General features: G+C 42.1%; 1 protein-coding gene across 2 annotated transcripts in view; it reads left to right on the top strand.

Moving 5' to 3' along the window:
* The window catches only part of SPRED2 (sprouty related EVH1 domain containing 2), an 84,210-nt gene extending 63,650 nt beyond the window's left edge, over positions 1-20,560 (top strand). For both annotated transcript variants that reach the window (XM_060784337.2, XM_060784342.2), the window contains exons 5-6: positions 15,488-15,637; positions 16,512-20,560. In XM_060784337.2, the coding sequence (XP_060640320.2) occupies positions 15,488-15,637; positions 16,512-17,165 (804 nt within the window). In that variant the 3' untranslated portion in view covers positions 17,166-20,560. The remainder of the gene's footprint in view (positions 1-15,487; positions 15,638-16,511) is intronic.
* The last annotated feature ends 324 nt before the right edge of the window (positions 20,561-20,884 follow it).

Genomic DNA, 20,884 nt, shown 5'->3' with positions numbered 1-20,884 from the left:
AGCCAGAAAAGGTTATGCACCGAGTACAGATCTATGTGTCGCCTCCAAATCTTCGGACCATCCCATAAGTCTTATGTACACTTCTCATTGACTAGAAACCTTCTATGCATCCTTCCGCCTGACCATTTAGTGTATTGATTAGTTCTGCTGCTAACGTTTCTTCCTAGTGTGAATAGTTTTAAGGTGTGCAGTTCTTTAAGAATTGTGCTCAGCATAGGCCTTCCTTTATCTGAGTTGCAAGCTGGCAGGTTGCTTGAATTAGAATTCAAGTTGCCATGTAATGATAAGCGTGTGCTGTGATGGATTGTTCCCGGCACAGTGTTTGCCTACTAGCAGTCAGTCCCCATTGCTACTCAGGTAGGCATGTTCTCTACGAAGTGGTAGAGTGAGCCAATTGTTAACCCGGGATCCACAAACCACTGGCGGGCTGCAATGCCTACACAAGAGGGCCACAAAGACAAGAAAGAAAGCATCTCTGGAACCTATGGAACTTTGTACTGAACAATGAGTACACTCTCAACTCCGCTGTGATGTCAGTAGCCCTGGGAAGCAAACCAATTAACAAAAAACACCAAGGGCCTGCCTTTCCAGTGACCTCCCAGCTCTTCTCTGTTGGTCCCTACCCTTAGTCTCAGGGACGGCAGCCAATCAAAGGTGATGAGGGAGATAATGCCTGTGCCTTGGCCCTCCTTGACATCATAGCGCAGTCCTTTGTCTCTCTGTGAGGCCCTCGGCAGTGGGTAATGAAGAGACAGTGAAATCTGGTTTTGAAGTATTTTTCAGTGGCTGATGTGGATGCATAGCATTCAGTCTCCCCCTGCCTCACGTTTCTCTTCAACTGCCAGGCAACACGGAAAGTGCAGGAGTGGGAGCTGACTTCAACCTTTTCCTCACGAAGGAAGCGAGAAAACAGGCAGACAAGAAAAGAAAAGGTGGGAGGTGGGCTGGATTCAGATGAGGAGAGAAAGAATAAAAGGGACAGCCTCAGTACATACATTTTTATTATGGTACAAAGTAGGCAGAAGAACGACTACCCTCTTCCTCAATTCCCTGACCTCTTGCAACCTTTTAGAAGATGGATGGCTGGGCATGTGGTGGGCACTGCCTTGGTGCATGCGCTACTTGACTTACTGCCTTCTCTCCTGACTCACAGTCACACAGTGTCTCTCTCTTCTGGTGTTATTTCTCTCCTGCCCAGTTGATATCTCATTTTTTTTCTCTTCCCCCACAAAAAATACTCCTTTATTTTGGCTGGAACCTGTTTTGAATGTACTGTGTTTTTAGGCTATTTGTGTAGCAGCTCACAGTCCATACCGATGCACAAGGGACTTGTTAGAAATAATTGGATGGAAGGAGGGAGGATCATAGCAGGGCAGTCTGATGCACTAATTTTTCTGCCTCATTCATAATCTCTTCTGGCCATGAAACTTTAATACAGATATGAGATTGAGAAAGCACTAAAACTTCATTTTCAGTAGTTTTGCAAGTGAAACGTCAGGAGAAAATGCTGGTATGTGGTTTTTGTCAGCACATTTAATATTTAGCTAGATAAGACAGAGATATATCTAGAATGATGATTTTCCCAGTTACATTACATATGTCTAATTGCTTGGACCATGTATAGCACATGAGTAAGATTTATCATGACATATGGATCCTGCTAATAAAATCAGGCATCCTTTTGTCTGCATTGTCAGCATAAATAATGTAAAATGCAAAAAACATGCCCAGTCGTCTTCTTTCTTCCCACATCATCCCTCTAGAAACAAAATTGAGAAACCAGATCTCTTCCCACTAACTCCTTCATGAAACCTTTGGCCTACTTTTGTCTCCCTTAAGGGTGTCAGGCATTTTAGAGCCACACTGTTAAATGTGTATAGGAGAATGTGTGTGCCTACACTTGATTTTTCTTTTTCTTTGTTAGCAGTCAGTTTACATCTGCTTCTCTAACCTGAGAGGGAGAGAGAGATCTTTCATTCTCCTAAACAGCATCTTAGTTCATTTTATAGGACACACAGTATTTAATTACAGTGCTCCTGACTATGGAGAGTAGTAGAAATACTGAAAAGTTAATAAGATTTTAGAGTCTGATTGAGGAGCAAAATGTGGTGGTTCCTTAGTGTTAAAGGCTGCACAACATATGATAGGATAAGAAAATTGTCCGTGCAAGTTTGTCATCTGCTGGAGTCGGTGGGTGGGGTAGGTAGGTAATTAATGAGAGGCAAATCTTTGCTTCACTTCAAATGTAGCTTCTAAATATATGCCAACTTGGAAGGGGAAAATTGGGTTGTGGCACTGAGATCAGCAACTTTGAATCTATTTCAAGGATGTGAAAGAATCTTGTTGCAACCAAGATTATTTTCACTTCTGGCCATGTTGAGACTGTGCTCCCAAGTATTTATTAACCACCTTGAGAGATCTCGTTTCTGGTGCAAAACCAAGATGCCAAAAGGAAGGGAGCATTCATCATGTTTCTGTAATAAAAGAAAATTTAATAAATCTAATTGCTGAAAGTTAATAATAGGCAGTTTCTTAAAGCTTAATGCAAGGATTTGTCATTATTTATTTACTGGATGTCCCAAGACTCGGTGTGTTCAAAATACATCCAGTGTTATCTAATGTGGAACAGTATTTTCCAGTGCTGAGTATTTTCCAAATTCACCCTCAAGCCTTTTCCCTGTCCACAAAAAGAAAAAAAACGAGATCTGTAAGTTTTTCCTCCAAAAATGTATCATCAACCAAAACAACCTGTAAATTTCACAGTGAGGAGAAAAATATACTTTTTCTGAAAGACAAATATGAGGATGAATGTAATCAGGATCTACAACCCTCATGCGTGAAGTTCCCCTAGAAATAGAAACAAGAGTGAGTCTTGTGGCTTATTAAAGACTTAATATGTTTTATTTTACATACGGTTTTGTGGAGTGTAGTCTACTCAGCCCACTTCATTAGACACACCATAAAAGCTTATGTTAAATCAAATATGGTAGTCTTCAGTGTGACATTAGTCTTTTGTTTTTCTCGTAGAAAACTTAACATGTCTACCTGTTTGATGATCCCTAGAAATGGTGACCACAACCAGGGGCAGCTGACCTCTTGAGTCAACACTGGTGCTTTCTCATGCTTTTTAACATCTACATGAAACTGTTGGCTGAGGTTATCTGGAGTTTTGGAGTTTGGTATCATCTGTTTGCAGATGACACTCAACTCTACTACTCTTTTCCGCCAAATTCCAAGGAAACCCCCCGGATCTTGAACCAGTGCCTGGCAGCTGTGATGAAATGGATGAGGGTTAACAAGTAGAAGCTTAATCCAGACAAGACAGAGGTCATCCTGGTCAGTCATAGGGCTGATCGGGGTATTGGATGGCAACCTGTCCTTGACAAGGTTACACTCCCCCTGCGGACACAGGTTTGCAGTTTGGGGGTCCTCCTAGATTCAGCACCGACACTTGATGCTCAGATGTCAGCAGTGGCAAGGAGGGCCTTTGCACAAATAAAGCTTGTGTGCCAGCTGCGACCATAACTCAAGAAGTCAGATTTGGCCACAGTGATTCATGCCTTGGTTACATAGATTATTGCAACACACTGTACATGGGGCTGCCTTTGAAGATGGCCCGGAATCTGCAATTGGTACAAAGGTCTGCAGCCAGACTTTTAACAGGAACTAATTATAGGGACCATACGACGTTTCTATTAAAGTAGCTCCACTGGCTGCCAATAAGTTTCTTGTCCCAATTCAAGGTGCAGGTTATGACCTACAAAGGCCTAAACGGTTCAGGCCCTGCCTATCTTCGCAGTCGCATCTCCCCCTATGAACTGGCACAGGCTCTAAGATCTGCTGGGGAGGCCCTCCTCTCATTCCACCACCGTCACAAACACAGTTGGTGGCAATGAGAGAGGAGGCCTTTTCAGTGGTGGCCCCCCAACTTTGGAATTCCCTCCCCAGACAGATTATGCAGGCTTCCACACTGTCTTCCTTTCATAGGGAATTGAAAACTTGGACATTCCAGCAGGTTTTCGAGAATAATTAGTCCCTAGGTCCTGTTCCCAGGTAATCAGATAGTACTCTGTCCTGCACTTCATCTACTCCCCAGCCCTATAATTTGCTATTTGCACTATCCCACGCCCAGCCCTTTTATAGTTGGGTCACATTCATTTAGTAACCCTGGCTATTGGTTTTGTTGGACCTTCACTGATGGAGCTACAATGAAATGGGTTTAAAATATTTTTATCTTTAATGTGTTCTTGCAGTTTTATTTTGTATTTCTATGATATTTTCAGTTGTTACTGTGTCTGTTAATTGTCTGTATGGCTTCTTTCCAGCAATTGAATGTTTGCCTTACATGTTGGAAAATGCCTTGAGCCCCTTTCGAGATAGGGCGGTATACAAATAAAGTTTATTATTTATTATTATTATTTCCGCTCTCTGTGGAATATTTTTTTTTTGCTTTTTAAAATATTTATGTGCCTTTTGGTCAACTTATTAATAAAGGCACTATGGTATCAATCAGCATTGTTTTTCTTATCAAATGCCTAGGCGAAACAGATGTTACTAAATGGGAGGCAGCATTTTGTTTGTAAAGCCAGGAAATTGTTTGCATTCTATAGTTCAGTTGTTGACATTTTTGAATGGGTGACTGTGCCCAAATTAATAGTTTTGTCCTAAAACACAGCAGGGCTGGTTCATATGGACCAAAGTTGAAGAATAAATGGTGTTGTCACTTATACTTTAAAACTTACATTCTTGATTCTTTTATTTTTCATCTCAGGGAAAGAGAAGGAATGTACAAGCATATTTGGAATGTGTCATGTTTTGTGTTTTATGCCAAATGCACATGCAGCCTGACAAGTATGTGCAAATGTTTTATGCTCAAACTCTAAATATTTCAATATTTCTGACCCATATGAGCCGCTCTGAGCCCCTCAATGAGAGAGAAAGGACAGGGTATAAAACAAAGTAAATAAATAAATGTGAATGAATGGTTGCAAAAATGTTGGAGTTCGTTTACTTTGTTTGTACTTTAAACTTGGCATGGGGAAAGGGATGCTTTGGAGGAAAACACCAACATGCAATGATTAACTTTGCTAACAATCAGGATAGGAGGCAATACGTTGCTAGCTTTGTCTCATTCAGTTTTATGCCCTGCAAAGAAATAATTTGTATGCAGATAAGCTTAGCATCCTTCAATGGATTATGACAAACAGGCTCAGCAAAAAGGTGCCTGTCCTGGTACTGCCAGTTTGTCGGTGGTGGTTGTATTCTGAAACCGCACTGCTAATGACAGAAATGACAAGATTGTGGAAATTTCAGCAAACATAATAAACCTTTGCCTAGAATTGAGGAGCACAGTTGTTCGGTTAGAATAGCTATAGACACAGTTGGAATTGCTTGGATGCTTCTCTTCTGAGGTTCTAAGAATATCAAATCCAAATCCTAGCAGCAAGCAATGCCTCTTCTTCTTCTTCTTCTTCTTCTTCTTCTTCTTCTTTTTTTTTTTTTGAAGACCCATACATGTGGGTTACATCATACATAAGTCAATTTCTTGCTGCCCTCCCAGGGACTCAAGCCTGTTCACAATGCCATAAATAAACAGATGCAACTAAAACCATTCAATTATACTATACTCTTAAAATATAATTAAACAAATTACCATATTAAAATCCCCATATTAAAAACAATTTTAAAACATAACCAGGAAGGTGGGATACAAAAAGCCTTCCATCAGAAGCCAATAAGTTGCCAAAGATCACCAAAATTAAAATCACATCTGGCAAAGAAGGAGGAGGAGGACAGGAGGAAGAAGAAGAACTTTATTTTTCTACCCCGCCTCCATCTCCCCGAAGGGACTTGGGGTGGCTTACATGGGGCCCAAGCCCAAGGCAAAATACAATTAAAAACAAAGCAAAAACAATTAAAACAGCATAAAACAACATAACAATAATAGCTAACAACAACAATAACAGCAGACTAATTTTGGAGCGGGGGGAGGAATGACCACTAAAGACAGAAGGGAGATTCCAGTCTAGTTTGCACAGGTAAAGCTTGTGTCAACTGCATCTGTTGCTTTGACTTCATTAACAAATACACTGTTTACATCCTGTTTAGATTACTCTACATAGGGCTACCTCTGAAAAATGCTTGGAAACTTTGTTAGTCCACAGAAGTGGTATCCTTCTGGGCCTTGTTAGATTGGGACTTTCCACAGTAGCTCTGTTGTTTCCCGGAAAGACAACTCCAGAAGGTAGTTTTGGGTACTCCTATGTCAGCGTTTCTCAACCTGGGGGTTGAGACTCCTGGGGGGGGGTCGCGAGGGGCATCAGAGGGGTCGTCAAAGGCCATCAGAAACCACAGTATTTTCTGTTAGTCATGGGGGTTCTGTGTGGGAAGTTTGGCCCAATTCTATTGTTCAGAGTGCTCTTTGATTGTAGGTGAACTATAAAACCCAGCAACTACAACTCCCAAATGTCAAGGTCTGTGATTCTATGGAGGCTCCTTCTTTGGAAGCTTTTAAACAGAGGCTGGATGGCCATCTGTCGGGGGTGCTTTGAATGCAATTTTCCTGCTTCTTGGCAAGGGATTGGACTGGATGGCCCATGAGGTCTCTTCCAACTCTATGATTCTAGGCCTATTTTCTCCAAACTCCACCAATATCCACATTTGGGCATATTGAGTATTTATGCCAAGTTTGGACCAGATCCATCATTGTTTGAGTCCACAGTGCTCTCTGGATGTAAGTGAATTACAACTCCAAAATTCACTAAATGCTTCCAGCATTTTCTGTTGGTTGTAGGAGTTCTGTGTGCTAAGTTTGCTTCAATTCAATCATTGGTGGAGTTCAGAATGCTCTTTGATTGTAGGTTAACTATAAATCCCAGCAACTACAACTCCCAAAAGACAAAATCAATATCCCCCTCCCCAACCCCATCGGGTATTTCTGCCAAATTTGGTCCAGTGAATGAAAATACATCCTACATATCAGATATTTACATTACAATTCATAACAATAGCAAAATAGCAGTTATGAAGTAGCAACGAAAATAATGTTATGGTTGGGGAACATCACAACATGAGGAAGTGTATTAAGCGGTCACGGCATTAGGAAGGTTGAGAACCACTGTCCTATTTGATCTCTAGGCTTTGGCCTTTGGGACCTTCTGTTTATTAGAAGCAAAGAGGCAGTAACGCTTCTAAAGTGATGAGTAAGAGAGAGAACTCTAGAGAGCATACCTGCCCTTTTGTTTCACTGGGGTTTTCTTTTATTTTCTTTGATCTAAGTACTTTAAACTTTTTGTTTCCTGACTGCTTGCTTGCACAGAGAGGCTACTTCCCTCTTCTCTCAAGAAGGTTCGTTGGCCTTTTGTATGGAAAAGGGTGTTCTAGCCTCATAACTAAGATAGCTTTTATAAGGACTCTTCTAACAAAGTCTTTCTCCTTTCCTATCCTAAGATAGACTTCCTGAAACAAGAATCATACATTTCCTCATTTTATTTTTAAATTACCTTACAAGCGCATCCTGAGTCATTTCTCCTGTTTCTACCACAATCTCATATTGCACAGGCTCTGCTGTACTCTGCTTGATACAGATACCAAATATTCCTACACGATTTTGTCCTCCATGTTATTTATCATCTACATGGGGGAGGTTGTCCAGAGTGGTTCCGGTATCGGTATGCCAGTGGCAATGAGCTCTGTTGCTCTCCTCTTTTGGCATCTTTCTTTCAAATGTGCCTTAGGAATGATGAAGGTTAAAGCACATACACACTTGTTGCAGTGGCTGCCTCCTCCAGAGTTGTCTATTCTAATGAAGCCATTGAATCTGTTTATATTGAAACAGATCTCCTTTGCACCTCCAACCTACAACAGCTGAGGCCCAGGAATCAGTTTCCATTCAGCAACCATTAGAAATAGAAGTTTTAACCTCTGAGGGGGCTGCTCAGGCAAGGCTATGGAAGAGGAGATAGATGTCGGCCCTTATGGGACTGCTTCCCTTCCAACTCCATCAATCCTTCCCACATCAGCCACAGGTCCAATATCTCCCTCAGCACCTCCCAAACATGGGAGCATGTACACATGCAGCAGCCAGTTGCAGCAAACCATTTTGAAGCCCTTTTTTATAGGATCCTTCCCTCTTCTCTCAAGAAGGTTAGTTGTGAGCTTTTCAGACTGTATGGCCATGTCCCACTAGCCTTCTCTCCTGATGTTTTGGCTGACGTTTTTGGTTGGCATCTTCAGAGGTTCTGTTGGTAATTAAGCAAATGGAGTGTATTTATATCTGTGGAATGTCCAGGGTGGAAGAAAGAATCCTTATCTGTTAAAGCAAGTGTGAATGTCACAATTGGCAAGCTGAATAGCATTCAGTAGCCATGAAGCTGCAAAGTCAATCAGTGAGGATATGTATCTGCATAGAGGTAGCCTGGGCTTTGTTCCCTGGGGGCATCCTCTGCTTGGGAGATGTTAACTGGCACTTGACTGTTTGCTGTTTGGTGTTCTCCTGTTTTCAAGAGATGTTCTTTACTTATTGTCTTGATTCTGGTGGTTTTTAAAATACTGATAACCAGATTTTGTTCACTTTCATGGTTTCCTTTCAGTTGAAATTGTCCACATGCTTGTGAATTTCAATGGCTCTCTGTGTAGTCTGACATGATGGTTGTCAGAGTTGTCTAGAAGTCTGTATTCTCAAATAATACTCTGTGTCCAGGTTGGTTTATCTAAGTGTTCTGCTATAGCTGACCTCTCTGGTTGAATTACTCTGAAGTGCCTTTTGTGTTGTTTGATTCATGTCTGGGCGCTGCTTGGAAACTACGTACATAGGGATCTGGTGGTCCCTATGTAGACTTGTTCACAGCTGCACGGTATGTGGTAGACTCCTGTAGTGGTTAGAGCAGTGGTTCTCAACCTGGGGTCCCCAGATGTTTTTGGCCTACAACTCCCAGAAATCCCAGCCAGTTTACCAGCTGTTAGGATTTCTGGGAGTTGTAGGCCAAAAACATCTGGGGACCCCAGGTTGAGAACCTCTGGGTTAGAGGATCCTTTGTATCATTTGCTAAATGTAGCATTCGTTGAATATTTTTAGTGAGTCAGTAGATTGTTTGTATCTTGTGTTTCTTCATCAGCTTTCCTACACGGTTAGTGGTTCCCTTGATGTATGGTAAGAACACTTTTCCTCTAGGTTTTTTAGATGGCAGCTATCTAGAATATTGTTTCCTGTCTTATCTAAAGCATTAAAGCCCTTGGATTGCAGAAGGCTAAGACTGATTCCAGCTTCAATAGGAATACTCTGCCGTCTGATAACACATCACAGACAACACTGTGTTTCCTAAAACTAAAGCCTATGTTCATACTTCCTCTCTCCCTCCTGATGTCAAGGATCTACTTAAATCAGAATGAGACTTGCATAAGAAAGATGTAAAAATAGCACAAAAATACACACCCTAGATCCTGAGGCAATGGAATTTCTCAACTCTCCTCTTATTTATGACCCAGTTTCTGCTGTCTTCACAGGTGCCCTGCCACCTAGACAAGGTGATTCATCTCTTAAAGATCCAAATGAATAGAGCATCTAGAGCATGGTTAATCTTGATATCAGGGTAAATATAGATGCCTAGCTGGGACAGAGAGGACTGATGCCCCAATAGGAGCCGCATCTGTCCCAACTAGGCATCTATATTTACCCTGATATCAAGATTAGCTATGCTCTAGATTCAGAATATTTTTACCAACCATTATTTAGTTCCAAAATCCCTGTATAGATACAGATCATGTCTAAAGATCTGTAACTTCTTAGCCATCATAGCAGACAGTAGGGAGTCAACCACCAAGAAATAAAAACATCAGATAAGAGGAAGCCTAGCTGCCCATCAGTGCCAAAGAGGCCTCTACTTCGGATGGATGAATCAACCTGCCCATCAGATAGGAGTAAGGCTATCTGCCATCACAATTGCCTGAAAAGCCTCTGCATCCATGTTCACTAGACACTATAAACTATTCAAATTGCCTCAGCCAAAGCTTCATTCAATAGAAGAGGAGGTGTTTTTTTTTAACAAGGAGTACCACATTAAAATACATTATCTCCCACCTCCCACACTAATGCGCATGTCTACTTAGACATATCCCATTAATTGGAGAGGCACCTTCCATTCTGGTTGAGAAATGCTCATTGCAGAACTCACCATGAAGGAGAACCACCAAGGAGAAGGACCCATCAAGCTCCTCACTAAGTGGCAAGACTTTAATGCCCTTCCTGGACATGGAGTGTTTTATATTCTTTCCTGTATCTCAGCTTGTGAAGAAACTGAAGTGGAATGAGATGAGGACCTGTAGAGACTCATTTTAAGTAAAGAAATATCTTACATACCCTGGGCAGCAACGCGAATTAAACATGAATGAAGGACTCCTTCTCCTTGGCAAGAATGGAGTAAGTCCCTCAGTGTGCTGTTTCCCACCTCCAAGGTAGCTGTCTTAGTCTTAAACCACTATCTGTCATCATTAAAGGACTGGATGAGGGCCAACAAACTGAAGATTAATCCAGACACGAGAAACATAGTTTTGGTCAGTAGAATGGAGATTCAGCCTGTGCTTCATGTGGTTACACTCCCTCAAAGACACAGGTTTACAATTTCGGTCCTGAACCTGGAAACTTAGATCCTGGTAGTGGCAAGGAGTTTCTTTGCACAGTTAAGACATACACCAGCTGCACAATCTCCTTGAGTCGTCAGATCTGGTCACAGTTATATAAAACTTAGTTGCATGCTCTTTGGATTACTGTAACATGCTCTATGTGGGATTGCCTTTGAAGAGTGTTCAGAGAATGATCAAAAGAGCTGCAGCCAAAATGTTAAATGGAGCTGGCTACAGGAAGCACACAACTCCCTCTTTGCAGTAGCTCCACTGGCTGCCTGTCCATTTCCAGGCACAATTCAGAGTGTTGGTGATGGCCTGTAAAGTCCTATATGGCTGGGTCCAGGCTATTTGAAGGACCACATCCACCTTTTATGAGCCCATTAGATATACTGGAGAGGTTCTTCTCTCTGTCTTACCACTTTTTCAGACTCATTTGGTAACAAGGAAAAGGTATCACCAGATACTCCCAGACGTTGACCATCCTTCCCTAAGGCAGCTTGGATGGCTCCATCCTTGCTTTCCTTTTCTAGCAAGTTACAACACTCTTGTTCCATCAGCCTTTTACAAACTGACTGGGATGGGCTTTTAATGGCGTGTCATTCCCTTTTACTGTTTGTGTATTGCCTTTTCATGCTTTTAGGTTACAATCCATCTTGAGTCCCATTATTTGAAGGAAGCTGAGGTATAAATGATTGCTGTTGTTGTATTCTTAGAACTATTGAGAAGATCTTGTCACATGTTTTCACACAAAAATACCTGTGAGGAAGGTGGGCTTCTGTACATGTGTGCCAGGGGCATGAATGGCAGGTTGAATGTATACTTTATCTGGATCTCCTCAAGATAGATTACTGAATGGCTAACAGCAAGACAGTTTCAAAATAAAATTAATTTATTATGAGAGAAAGATAATGCATTATAAGTAAGAGGAATTAAATCAGATCTAACTTGTGTGTTTGGAGCTATACTACTTTGACTGCAGCGTGAAAAGCAGTGAATTAGGGCATAATAGATTTCCTCCATTGTCTGTGAGTTGACATTTTATTTTCCATCAGATCAATTAGTGAACTGTTTTTTTTCTTTCTTTCAGCAGTGCTAACAGTTAAATCCTACAAGGCCAGAGTGCCATAGGTCTGGGTTTTCATTTCATTTCTGTGTCCTTCATCTCTTGAATACTTGCAGAGGAGCCACCACTTTGGTCTGTAGCATGGCAGCCCTTTATGGACAGCAGTTGCTAGTGATTTTTAGATGTAGTACATGGTGTGACAAAGAATCCTGTAAATCTCCAATCCCTCCACCCTCAGAGATGCTACTGCTTGTAATTTGGAAGGTGGCAGTGATCATTGAAGCCATTCCAAGATTCATAAGTGTTTTAGAGACATACAGTATGGTGGACTCATTTTTCCATTAGGACCCTTTCATCATCACAGAACATGAATTTGAGTGTCTTTCTCATTATACCTGATACCCCAAAATGATTTGCATGTGCAAAAGTGATTCTGGTCAGTTAAAATGAGAGTTCAGTGTGTGCTGCATGTGCTTACACGCTTTATAACTGCCCCGAATTTATGCCCTCATTTGCTCTTTGAGGGTTGTTTTATATACAATGCTATGCTTTCTTAAGTTTGTATGGTTTCTTAAGTTTCCTGGAGTAATTTAGGCCAACTGTATAGTTTTGTGTCTTGTTTCGTAATTGTGTATGGCACGAAGCCATCATCCAGTTGTGTCCATGAATTTTGTGGGGAGTGGTTTCCTGCTCCCACATTCAGCCCCCATGCTCTCCTTTTCTCCTCCCCTGTCCCCAGATCTCCACACCAATCAAAAATGGTCTGGCAGGTTTTTCAGCATACAGAGGATGTTTGAAAATGAGTATCTGCCTCCTCATAGATGCATGGACTGTCTTTATCTGAAGGAGCTAGATATGTTTTAGCTTGCAGAAAAGAAGACAAAGAGGGGGCATGATAGCCATGTTTAAATATTTGAAAGAATATCACATTGAGGAGGGGGCAAGCTTGCTTTTCTGCTTTTCTGGATATGGAGCCATGGATTCAAATTGCAGGAAAAAGATTCCACCTAAACATTAAGGACCTCCTGGCTTTAAAAACTGTTTGGCAGTGGATGCTGCTGCTTTCGAGTGTGGTGGAGTCTTTCTCTGAGGGCTTTTAAGCAGAGGCTGGAATGCCAGCTGTCTGGAGTACATTGAGGTTGGGTTAGATGGCCCTTGTGGTCTCTTCCAGCCCTGTGATTCTATGAAGAATGCAACAACCTAGCTGGATCCTGCCCTTGGTCTATATAATGGCTGTGGTAAACCATTGTATATTATTTAAACAATCTTACTTAAACCCCACAAGACAACCTGATTCCTGTTTTTTAGTGGAGCAAACATAGGGTAGGTTTTATAATTGAGTGAGAATCTGTGAATGGATGCAAATACTAATCAGAATATGGCACACACATGCAGTATGGCCCCCATATCTGTGGGTGATACTCTCCTGAAACTGAAAACAGTGGGTGATAGTGAACACTACTAAAATAATGGGCTTCCACCAGTAGTTCCTATAATATTGCCCTAAGGGAGCTAGCAAATTCCTAAATAAGTGTGCTCTCTGAAAATTTGCCAGGTCCTGCAGGGCAACCCAAACTTCCAATGAAGCATACCCAGAGTTGTCTCGAAAACCTAGAATACTTGTAGAGATTACATATTTTGTCAGATGCAAGTAGGTGAAACACTGGGAACCAGTCCCATGGATAGCGGCCATACAGTAATTATGAGGAAATCCTAAGAGTTAATTCCTTGTTCCTGGAAAGTTAGATGCTAGGCTAAATTTAGACACAGCATTAAAAATGTATGCATACAATGAAATAGTTTGCATTGCTCTTAGTGAATTTTTGGAATGTGAGTCCACATATCTGTGTCCAGGAAGGAAGGAAGGTGTAGAGCACTTGGATAAAACAGAGTAGGGATTTCATTCAGTAATGTGCATTTGATGTTGCTACCCATGACCGTGTTCTGTCCCTGAAAGTGACGCATTGGGCAGGCCATGCTTGGCATGTAAACCCAATGCCCTTGGCAGACTGACAAGGAGATGATTGACAACTTCCTGTTCACAAAGTAAAAAGGGAATCGCCTTGCAACCTGTAATGCAAGACATTCGCAGGGCTATGATTGACTCCATAGAGGAAAGAGAGATCTGGAGCTACTCTCTGAAGTTGCTCCTGGCTTTGTAATTTCCTTAAACCGTTTAGATATATTCAGATTTGGTTTTGAGCTGTCCGCTGTCCTAATTCACAGGGGAGACATGCTTGAAATCCCATAAGTACAGTATATAAAATTTTATTAACATGTTTTAAGTCCTTTTCCTTCCCTTCCTCCTCCTTCTTTTTCTCTATTGCATTTGAAACAAAAAGTCAATTAGTCTGCTGGAGCCATGCAACAGACAAACTAGAGGAGTCACAAAATGGAGGGCTAGCTAAGAACAGAGAAATGGCTTCTTACAATCCAGGCTACCTCCCAGCCTTAGGAGATTGACCTTCTTGATCTTCTAGTAGTAGGCTTGCTTTCCATAGGTAAGCTGCTGGACAGTGAAAAAGTCTTTGGGAAAATATGTTCTGCCCATGTAGACCAGACTTCCCCCAGTCTCGTTCTCCCCTGGTGTATTGACTGGTGTTGAATGGGCTGGAACAAAAAAAGCAAAAAGACAGGAATGAGCCGTGTTATCTCCATAAAATCCACCCTTACTGTTGCTGCCAACACTGTTGAATTTCTTGGGGAGGCGTAAGCAAAAATGTGCTGCTTTCCTTTAAACAAGATGCCCACTTCCTGTTCGCCATGCTTACAAAAAGAGTTCTGCATCCCAAAACACAGTTCCAGTCGCAGGGAACAATCATCTTGTTCTAAAGGGAGAGTAGCATTGTTTTGCCTTCTCTGCAGATCTAAGTGTGGGAGCAGCGGGGACAATTGGAAACAGCCAAAGTGGTGAGGATATTTGTAGACTACAGGCCCACACCTGTGTTAGTCATTCTAGACAGGTACATTAGTTGCACCCATTTTGAGTAACTGCAGCAGTTCTTAAATTATGATTGTGATCCAAAATGGGAAGATGGGAGTCTTAAAGCAAGAAGGGATAGCACCCTTGAAAAAGAAGAAGACTTCCCTGGAAACAAGACTCCCTTGTCTCTTTTTGCAGCCTCCCTTTCCCTGCCCAACCCTGGATTTATATACAGAAAGACTAAGATGACAGGTGAAGCACTTGCATTTGTTTGAAATTAAAAGCATTTGAGTTCAAATTTTGTGTTGAAATATATTGTGCAGATCAACATGCTCCACATTCAGACTTTGCTATTTACAGCTTTTAAAATTCCTCCCGACTTCAGCTGCGCATTCATGATCTTATGCTTAAGAGTTAAAAGAAAGGATATCGCACGCAGAGACTTCTCAGAGCAGACAAATGATATTTTAAGAAGTCAGATGGGGTCACTTATTTGTAGTTATGACTGTCCACCCTTATTTTAGATGGAATCTTTCACCAAAATAGAACTCAACAGCTGATGCAACTAAAACTTTCGAAATATTCTTACAAAATATGTCCAGCTTTGTATAAAAGTATTATAACATTTATACATGGCCAGTTTCTTCTTTTGCCGAAGACAGCATATAAGAACCTATATTGGAAATGCTAGATTGTCCAGTAGAAACTGGGTCCTTCCTAACCAACGGTAGTTTTCAAAAGTGTGGGCCATGCAACACTATATTGATGGGATAAAGGAATTCATAGGGTTTACCTGCAGGAGATCAGGATTTTGTCTCAGAACTTCAGAAACAGCACTTGTATAATTTACCTTCACTTTTCTCATTTGTTACTAACAGAATGCTACAGACAGCTCTTCGAATTCTTCTCAAAAGAGAGAACAGCCTTTGCGAACATTAGCCTCTCCTCCATCCTGTGAGCATCACAGAATTTGCACGCGTGGTCATATTCATGACCAGTTTAGTCCTGACCACTACCATCTAGAACAAGTGAGTCTTCCTCCTTCTTCCCCTTTTTGTGCTACCTCCCATTTTCAGAGTGGGAATCGTATTTATTTTTGTGATGTCCTTAGGTTTTCCAGAAGTCAAGTATTCTCAGTATAGTTATATGCATTTCTGTCAGGAGTGATGATGACAAGGACCCTCAACTACCATGAATGGCATTGGTTTGGCTGGTCTTCAGGAAACAAAACAAGACTACTCCTGTTAGGTTGCTGTACAGAAGTAGCCAAGCACTTATCCAACTTGGTGACTTCATGTTAGGGAGACAGTTCATACATGAAAGCAAGTAGCTCCCCAATACCACCACTATACACTGTTTCCTTGAAGTTTCTAGAGTTTGCATTATATGAAAAAACATAAACATTGAAATGCCTGTGCCAGAATTTACTGAGAATTTCAACTACTCCATTCATGGGAATGGCTGCTAGTAATATCCATGTGCAGGGCAATTCCTATTGGGTTTTCTCTGGATACAGCTGAAATATTCTGGAGAGACATTGAGGAATATGGGTTACATGTATGAGATACTTTGGATCTGCTATTCTGCTACGTGTGTCATAACTTGGCCCTTTCGTTATTTAGAGTGAAAAAAAGAAATGGGCAGAGACTTGTATTAAGGATGTTAAGAGTAATGACAAAAGTGACATGATGGGCATAAGGTTTCGCATTGTCCAGAATTCTTCATTAGGAAATCTGGAAAATACAGTAAAGAACAAAAAGTCTAAAAACTAGTGGACAGACCATTCTAAGACACATGTTATGTTACGTTATGTATTGTTACATTATGTTATGTTATGCTATGTTTATTATAGTAATATGCATGTTAAAATCATGTGTGCTTTTTGTCATTCTCCTTCAATAGTCAATCTCACGGCCATATCGGCATGTCAGCTTCCCAGATGATGATGAAGAAATTGTTCGGATTAATCCACGGGAAAAGATCTGGGTGACCGGTTATGAGGACTACCGCCACACCCCTATGCGAGGAAAGTACATTGATCAGGACGATGGGGACTCCTACGTGCGGTTTGCCAAACCTGAAGCCTCCAAACACGATTACAATTACCCCTATGTAGGCAACTCTGACTTTGATCCCAGTGAAGACATTAAGGGTGCAGTGATAAAGACTCAGCCTGCCAGGTGCAAATCGCGGCGGCGGAAGGAGGATGGAGAGAGGTCGCGGTGCGTCTATTGTAGGGACATCTTCAATCACGAGGAGAACCGGAGGGGACAGTGCCAAGACGCCCCGGACCGGGTGAGAAGCTGCATCCGCCGAGTCAGCTGTATGTGGTGCGCGGACAGTATGCTCTATCACTGTATGTCTGATCCGGAAGGAGACTATACAGACCCTTGTTCTTGTGACACCAGTGATGAAAAGTTTTGCCTCCGGTGGTTGGCCCTTATCGCCTTGTCTTTTATCGCTCCTTGTATGTGCTGTTACTTGCCCCTCCGGGCTTGTTATCACTGTGGGGTCATGTGCAGGTGCTGTGGTGGGAAACACAAGGCAGCCGGATGACAATCCTTCAAGCTCCTTCGAAGAACTTGGCCTTTTCTCCTTTGCCCTAAGGAGCACCTTGGTCTGGAGCACTCTCAGATTTTGCATACATCCCTGATACAGCCTGGGAGGGAGCCTGCCAACATCCAGAAACCAGTTGGGCAGCTGATACTTTCCCTCCTCCCCTCCCACCTGGCTGCTATGCATTGATTACTCACTGAATTCTAACAGACTAATGTGCAGCATAGACTTTTGTATTATTGATCTGTAATCAACCAGAATGTCTTGTACATGTTTATACCTTCCTTCCCTCTCCTGCCCACCGAGACATGAATGGTTGAGTATAGTGGACTTCAGGACATCTCACGGTGATCCCTGTATTTAGCAAACTATTGGTGCATGTGAAAGTATGGTACAATGGAGCAAAATCCCATTTTAAGTGTGTGCAATTTGCAGCCAGTTAGAGAGGAAGAGTGATTGTGCGTGTGGTAGAACCTGTGTGAGTGTGTGTACAGAAGATACGCTAGTAAGAAAAGTGTACCATGACACAGTATTGCTGACAATCTCTATTGAAAGAATTCAAGCAGACTGCAGTTTCTTGAGTGTCTGCCAGTTATCTTGACAGTTGTTTTGAGTGATTTTCTGTTTGTCAAATATTTGAGTGGAATGTAGGAAACAAGCCTTAGTATCATATATAATATTTGAGGATCTGAGTAGTCTCAGACCAGTTTTACACAAGAAGGGAAATTTTCAATAAGTGTCTTTTCTATTCCTCACCCTTATTCTTTCATCACTTGACATTAGAAAACATAGTGTTAGTGTTGATGTTCTTCACGATGATCATAGACCGTGCCTACAGTGTTTCCATCTGAAGCAAAGGGGAATTTGACATGTTACTAAATTAACATGTATGCCCATATATTTATAGTGGTACCTTGACATATATAAGAGGACAGTTCTCTTTTTAGATCTCAAACCATGTCTAGATCATTTGTACAAAGGATGGGGAAGAACCCTGTGTTATTGCAATCCCCCCATTTCACATGGTGGGGGCATTTCTGGGATGGATCCAGGGTTCTTCTGCTTTCCAGAATGTCTCAGGCCAACCCAGAAATATAGGGAAGCCTCTGTTGCAAAGAGACATGTTTTGGTTTGCCTTTCGTTGTTGCCTTGGAGGCCTTTGAGCATATGTGGGTGCTTTGAAACTTCTCCTCATGGAATGAAATAAACCCCTGCTTGCCTCTGGGATTGTCCAGGTTGAGTGAGGATCTGCCACAGCATTCAGCAGGCAGTCAACCACAGGCAAGAGGAATATGGCCTTTTAAAAATTATGGTTCAGTTTCCCACCACGGAAGGTAATACCTTTCTTCATGCATAAATGAAATTGCTCCTTCTTCCAGTAGGAGGGTAGTGCCACTTTCCTTAAGCTGGTTCGTTGCAGTGATCCTCCTCCTTGAACGCGAATTTCCTGCTTCCTGGCAGGTGGTTGGACTGGAGGGCCCATGAGGTCTCTTCCAATTTTATGACTATGAATCTGTCCTCCAGGCAGCCTGCTGGGCTGAGGTAACTGAGTGAGGAGATGACAATTTTAACAGTGCTTTAAAAAAAAATCACAAATAAAGCCCCGAGGTGAGAGTATAGGTTAAGGAATGTGATATAGAAGGATTTTCCCATGTGGGCAGCAAGTCCCTCACATCCATCAAACTTCTGGACCTACAAAGTAGATCATTTGCACTGTGAGCAACTTCTAGTAAGGTCACACCTAGGTTCGATCTCTTGTGTTGCCAGTTCAGTGACTTAATGCCCAGATAGAAAGCTACAGGTAATCAAGCTGAAAGATGGGGTTTGTGGTTTTACAGGGTTTTCCATTGTGTGGCCTGAACTGACAACCAGAGCAATGTCTGCTGTGCAGACTACAACAAGTTCAAGCAGGAGGTCAACATACAGCCATGTGGTTTTCTACTCTCAGATGCACTGAACCAGCAAATTTTGGGAAATCCTAGAGAAGAGATGTCTCGGGTCAAAGTTGGATGAATCCCAGGCACCCTGCTGCCTTGAAAGGAGACACTAAGGTGTATTTTCCAGCCCTATAGAGAGAACCCTATTGAAACCAGTGGACATCCTGACATAGTGAAGATTGTTCATTTCAGCAGAACTTGGTCGTGCATAAAGCATGTCTGCGTCTAAGAGGCTTCTTTATTTTGCTGTGGAACGTGCACCGCAAGATGAGAAATACCTTTTGTGTGAATTTGATTGTTTCTGTTTTAAGCCATGTCTTGCATACGAGGCTTGTAATTAGCTGGGGAAATAATATTTTTCTAATATATGACATGGAATCGGGAAAGGATTTTTTTATTCAGAGGACTAGCATAGAGCAGTTAAGCTATAATATAGCATAGTACAATCTGAATTTTATTCCGAGGCAGCTAGGCACTGGCTCGCGAGAACTGGCACCGCTGATCCTGCCATAGTTTCTTTCTGCAGCCGACTGCCAGTGAGCGCACGCCCTTGCCCCCCTCCCTCCTTATTGCACATTGATACGAGTCTTAAAGGAGAAGGAAGTGAATTTTTATTTTTTGCCAAATAGAGAAACAAATAGTAACGTGCTTGCCACCCTTTTCCACGCGGATTGGGCCATCCAGCTCCTTCTGGGGTTCTCATAGCTTTTATCAGATCCAACTACATATGCAACACTAAATGTGTGTACAAGTGTGTGCGTGTATGTATATGTGATGTTATAGTCAAATTCTGGAGCTCCAGCACATCTGGTTATACTCAGGCGCTGACTTCATGACTGGATGGAGGACATTTTTTCTCTTTCTAACTACCCACTTGGGCCCATTGCAGTATGCATTGGACCAGTCCAGAAGTATGTGGGCCTGGCAGTGAGCAGCCCTGGAGGCCTTTTCCAAAACCAGACCCTCTTCTATCCCTCCCACTCCACTTGCTACCTGTCATGTTTCTCTCATCAACTCAGAGGAACTTCAAGGGTAGCCTGGGAAGAAAAAAATAGCATTGTTTTGGTGTCTGTTAGGGAAACAGTTGCATCACTCCAAAGGGATCTTTAGCAGGCCTCTCCTCACACTGCCTTTGCCACTTGGGAGCAGCCAAACTGAGGGCCTTTTCCAGGGACTGCTATCCACTTTGGGACCCAGTTCAGGGGCCTGTGCTCTAGCGCCTTCCCTGTGGGGAAATCTTATGGTCTAGGAAAAACTGCAGTATGCCTCTTAGGTGAAATGAAGCCTAGAAAAGAGCACATTGCTATAACTCCCAGATCACCCAAGTAAAGCCGGAAGGATAGTGCAGGTGAGCAGACAATAGATCAGGATCTCTAGTTAGATCTCTTCAGTGGTTTATAGTACATAAGTAAAGGTTTCTGGTTCCCAATTTTATGACAATATAAGAGTTCCCTTCCCTTCTAAAGAAAAGGATGTTGTTAAAATTGATAGCTTGAAACTTTTTTTCGTGTCAGGAGCGACTTGAGAAAGTCGCGTTTGGTGTGAGAAAATTGGCCGTCTGCAAGGATGTTGTTCAGGGGACACCCAGATGTTTTACCATCCTGGGTTGTTGTAGGTTTTTTCGGGCTATATGGCCATGGTTTAGAGGCATTCTCTCCTGACGTTTCACCTGCATCTATGGCAAGCTTCCTCGGATTTAGTGAGGTCTGTTGGAACTAGGAAAAAGGGTGTATATATCTGTGGAATGACCAGGGTGAGACAAAGGATTCTTCTCTGCTGGAG

This window comes from Anolis sagrei, chromosome 1 (assembly GCF_037176765.1).
Source record: "Anolis sagrei isolate rAnoSag1 chromosome 1, rAnoSag1.mat, whole genome shotgun sequence".
Taxonomy (NCBI): domain Eukaryota; kingdom Metazoa; phylum Chordata; class Lepidosauria; order Squamata; family Dactyloidae; genus Anolis; species Anolis sagrei.
This window is presented reverse-complemented; position numbering and strand designations above follow the sequence as displayed.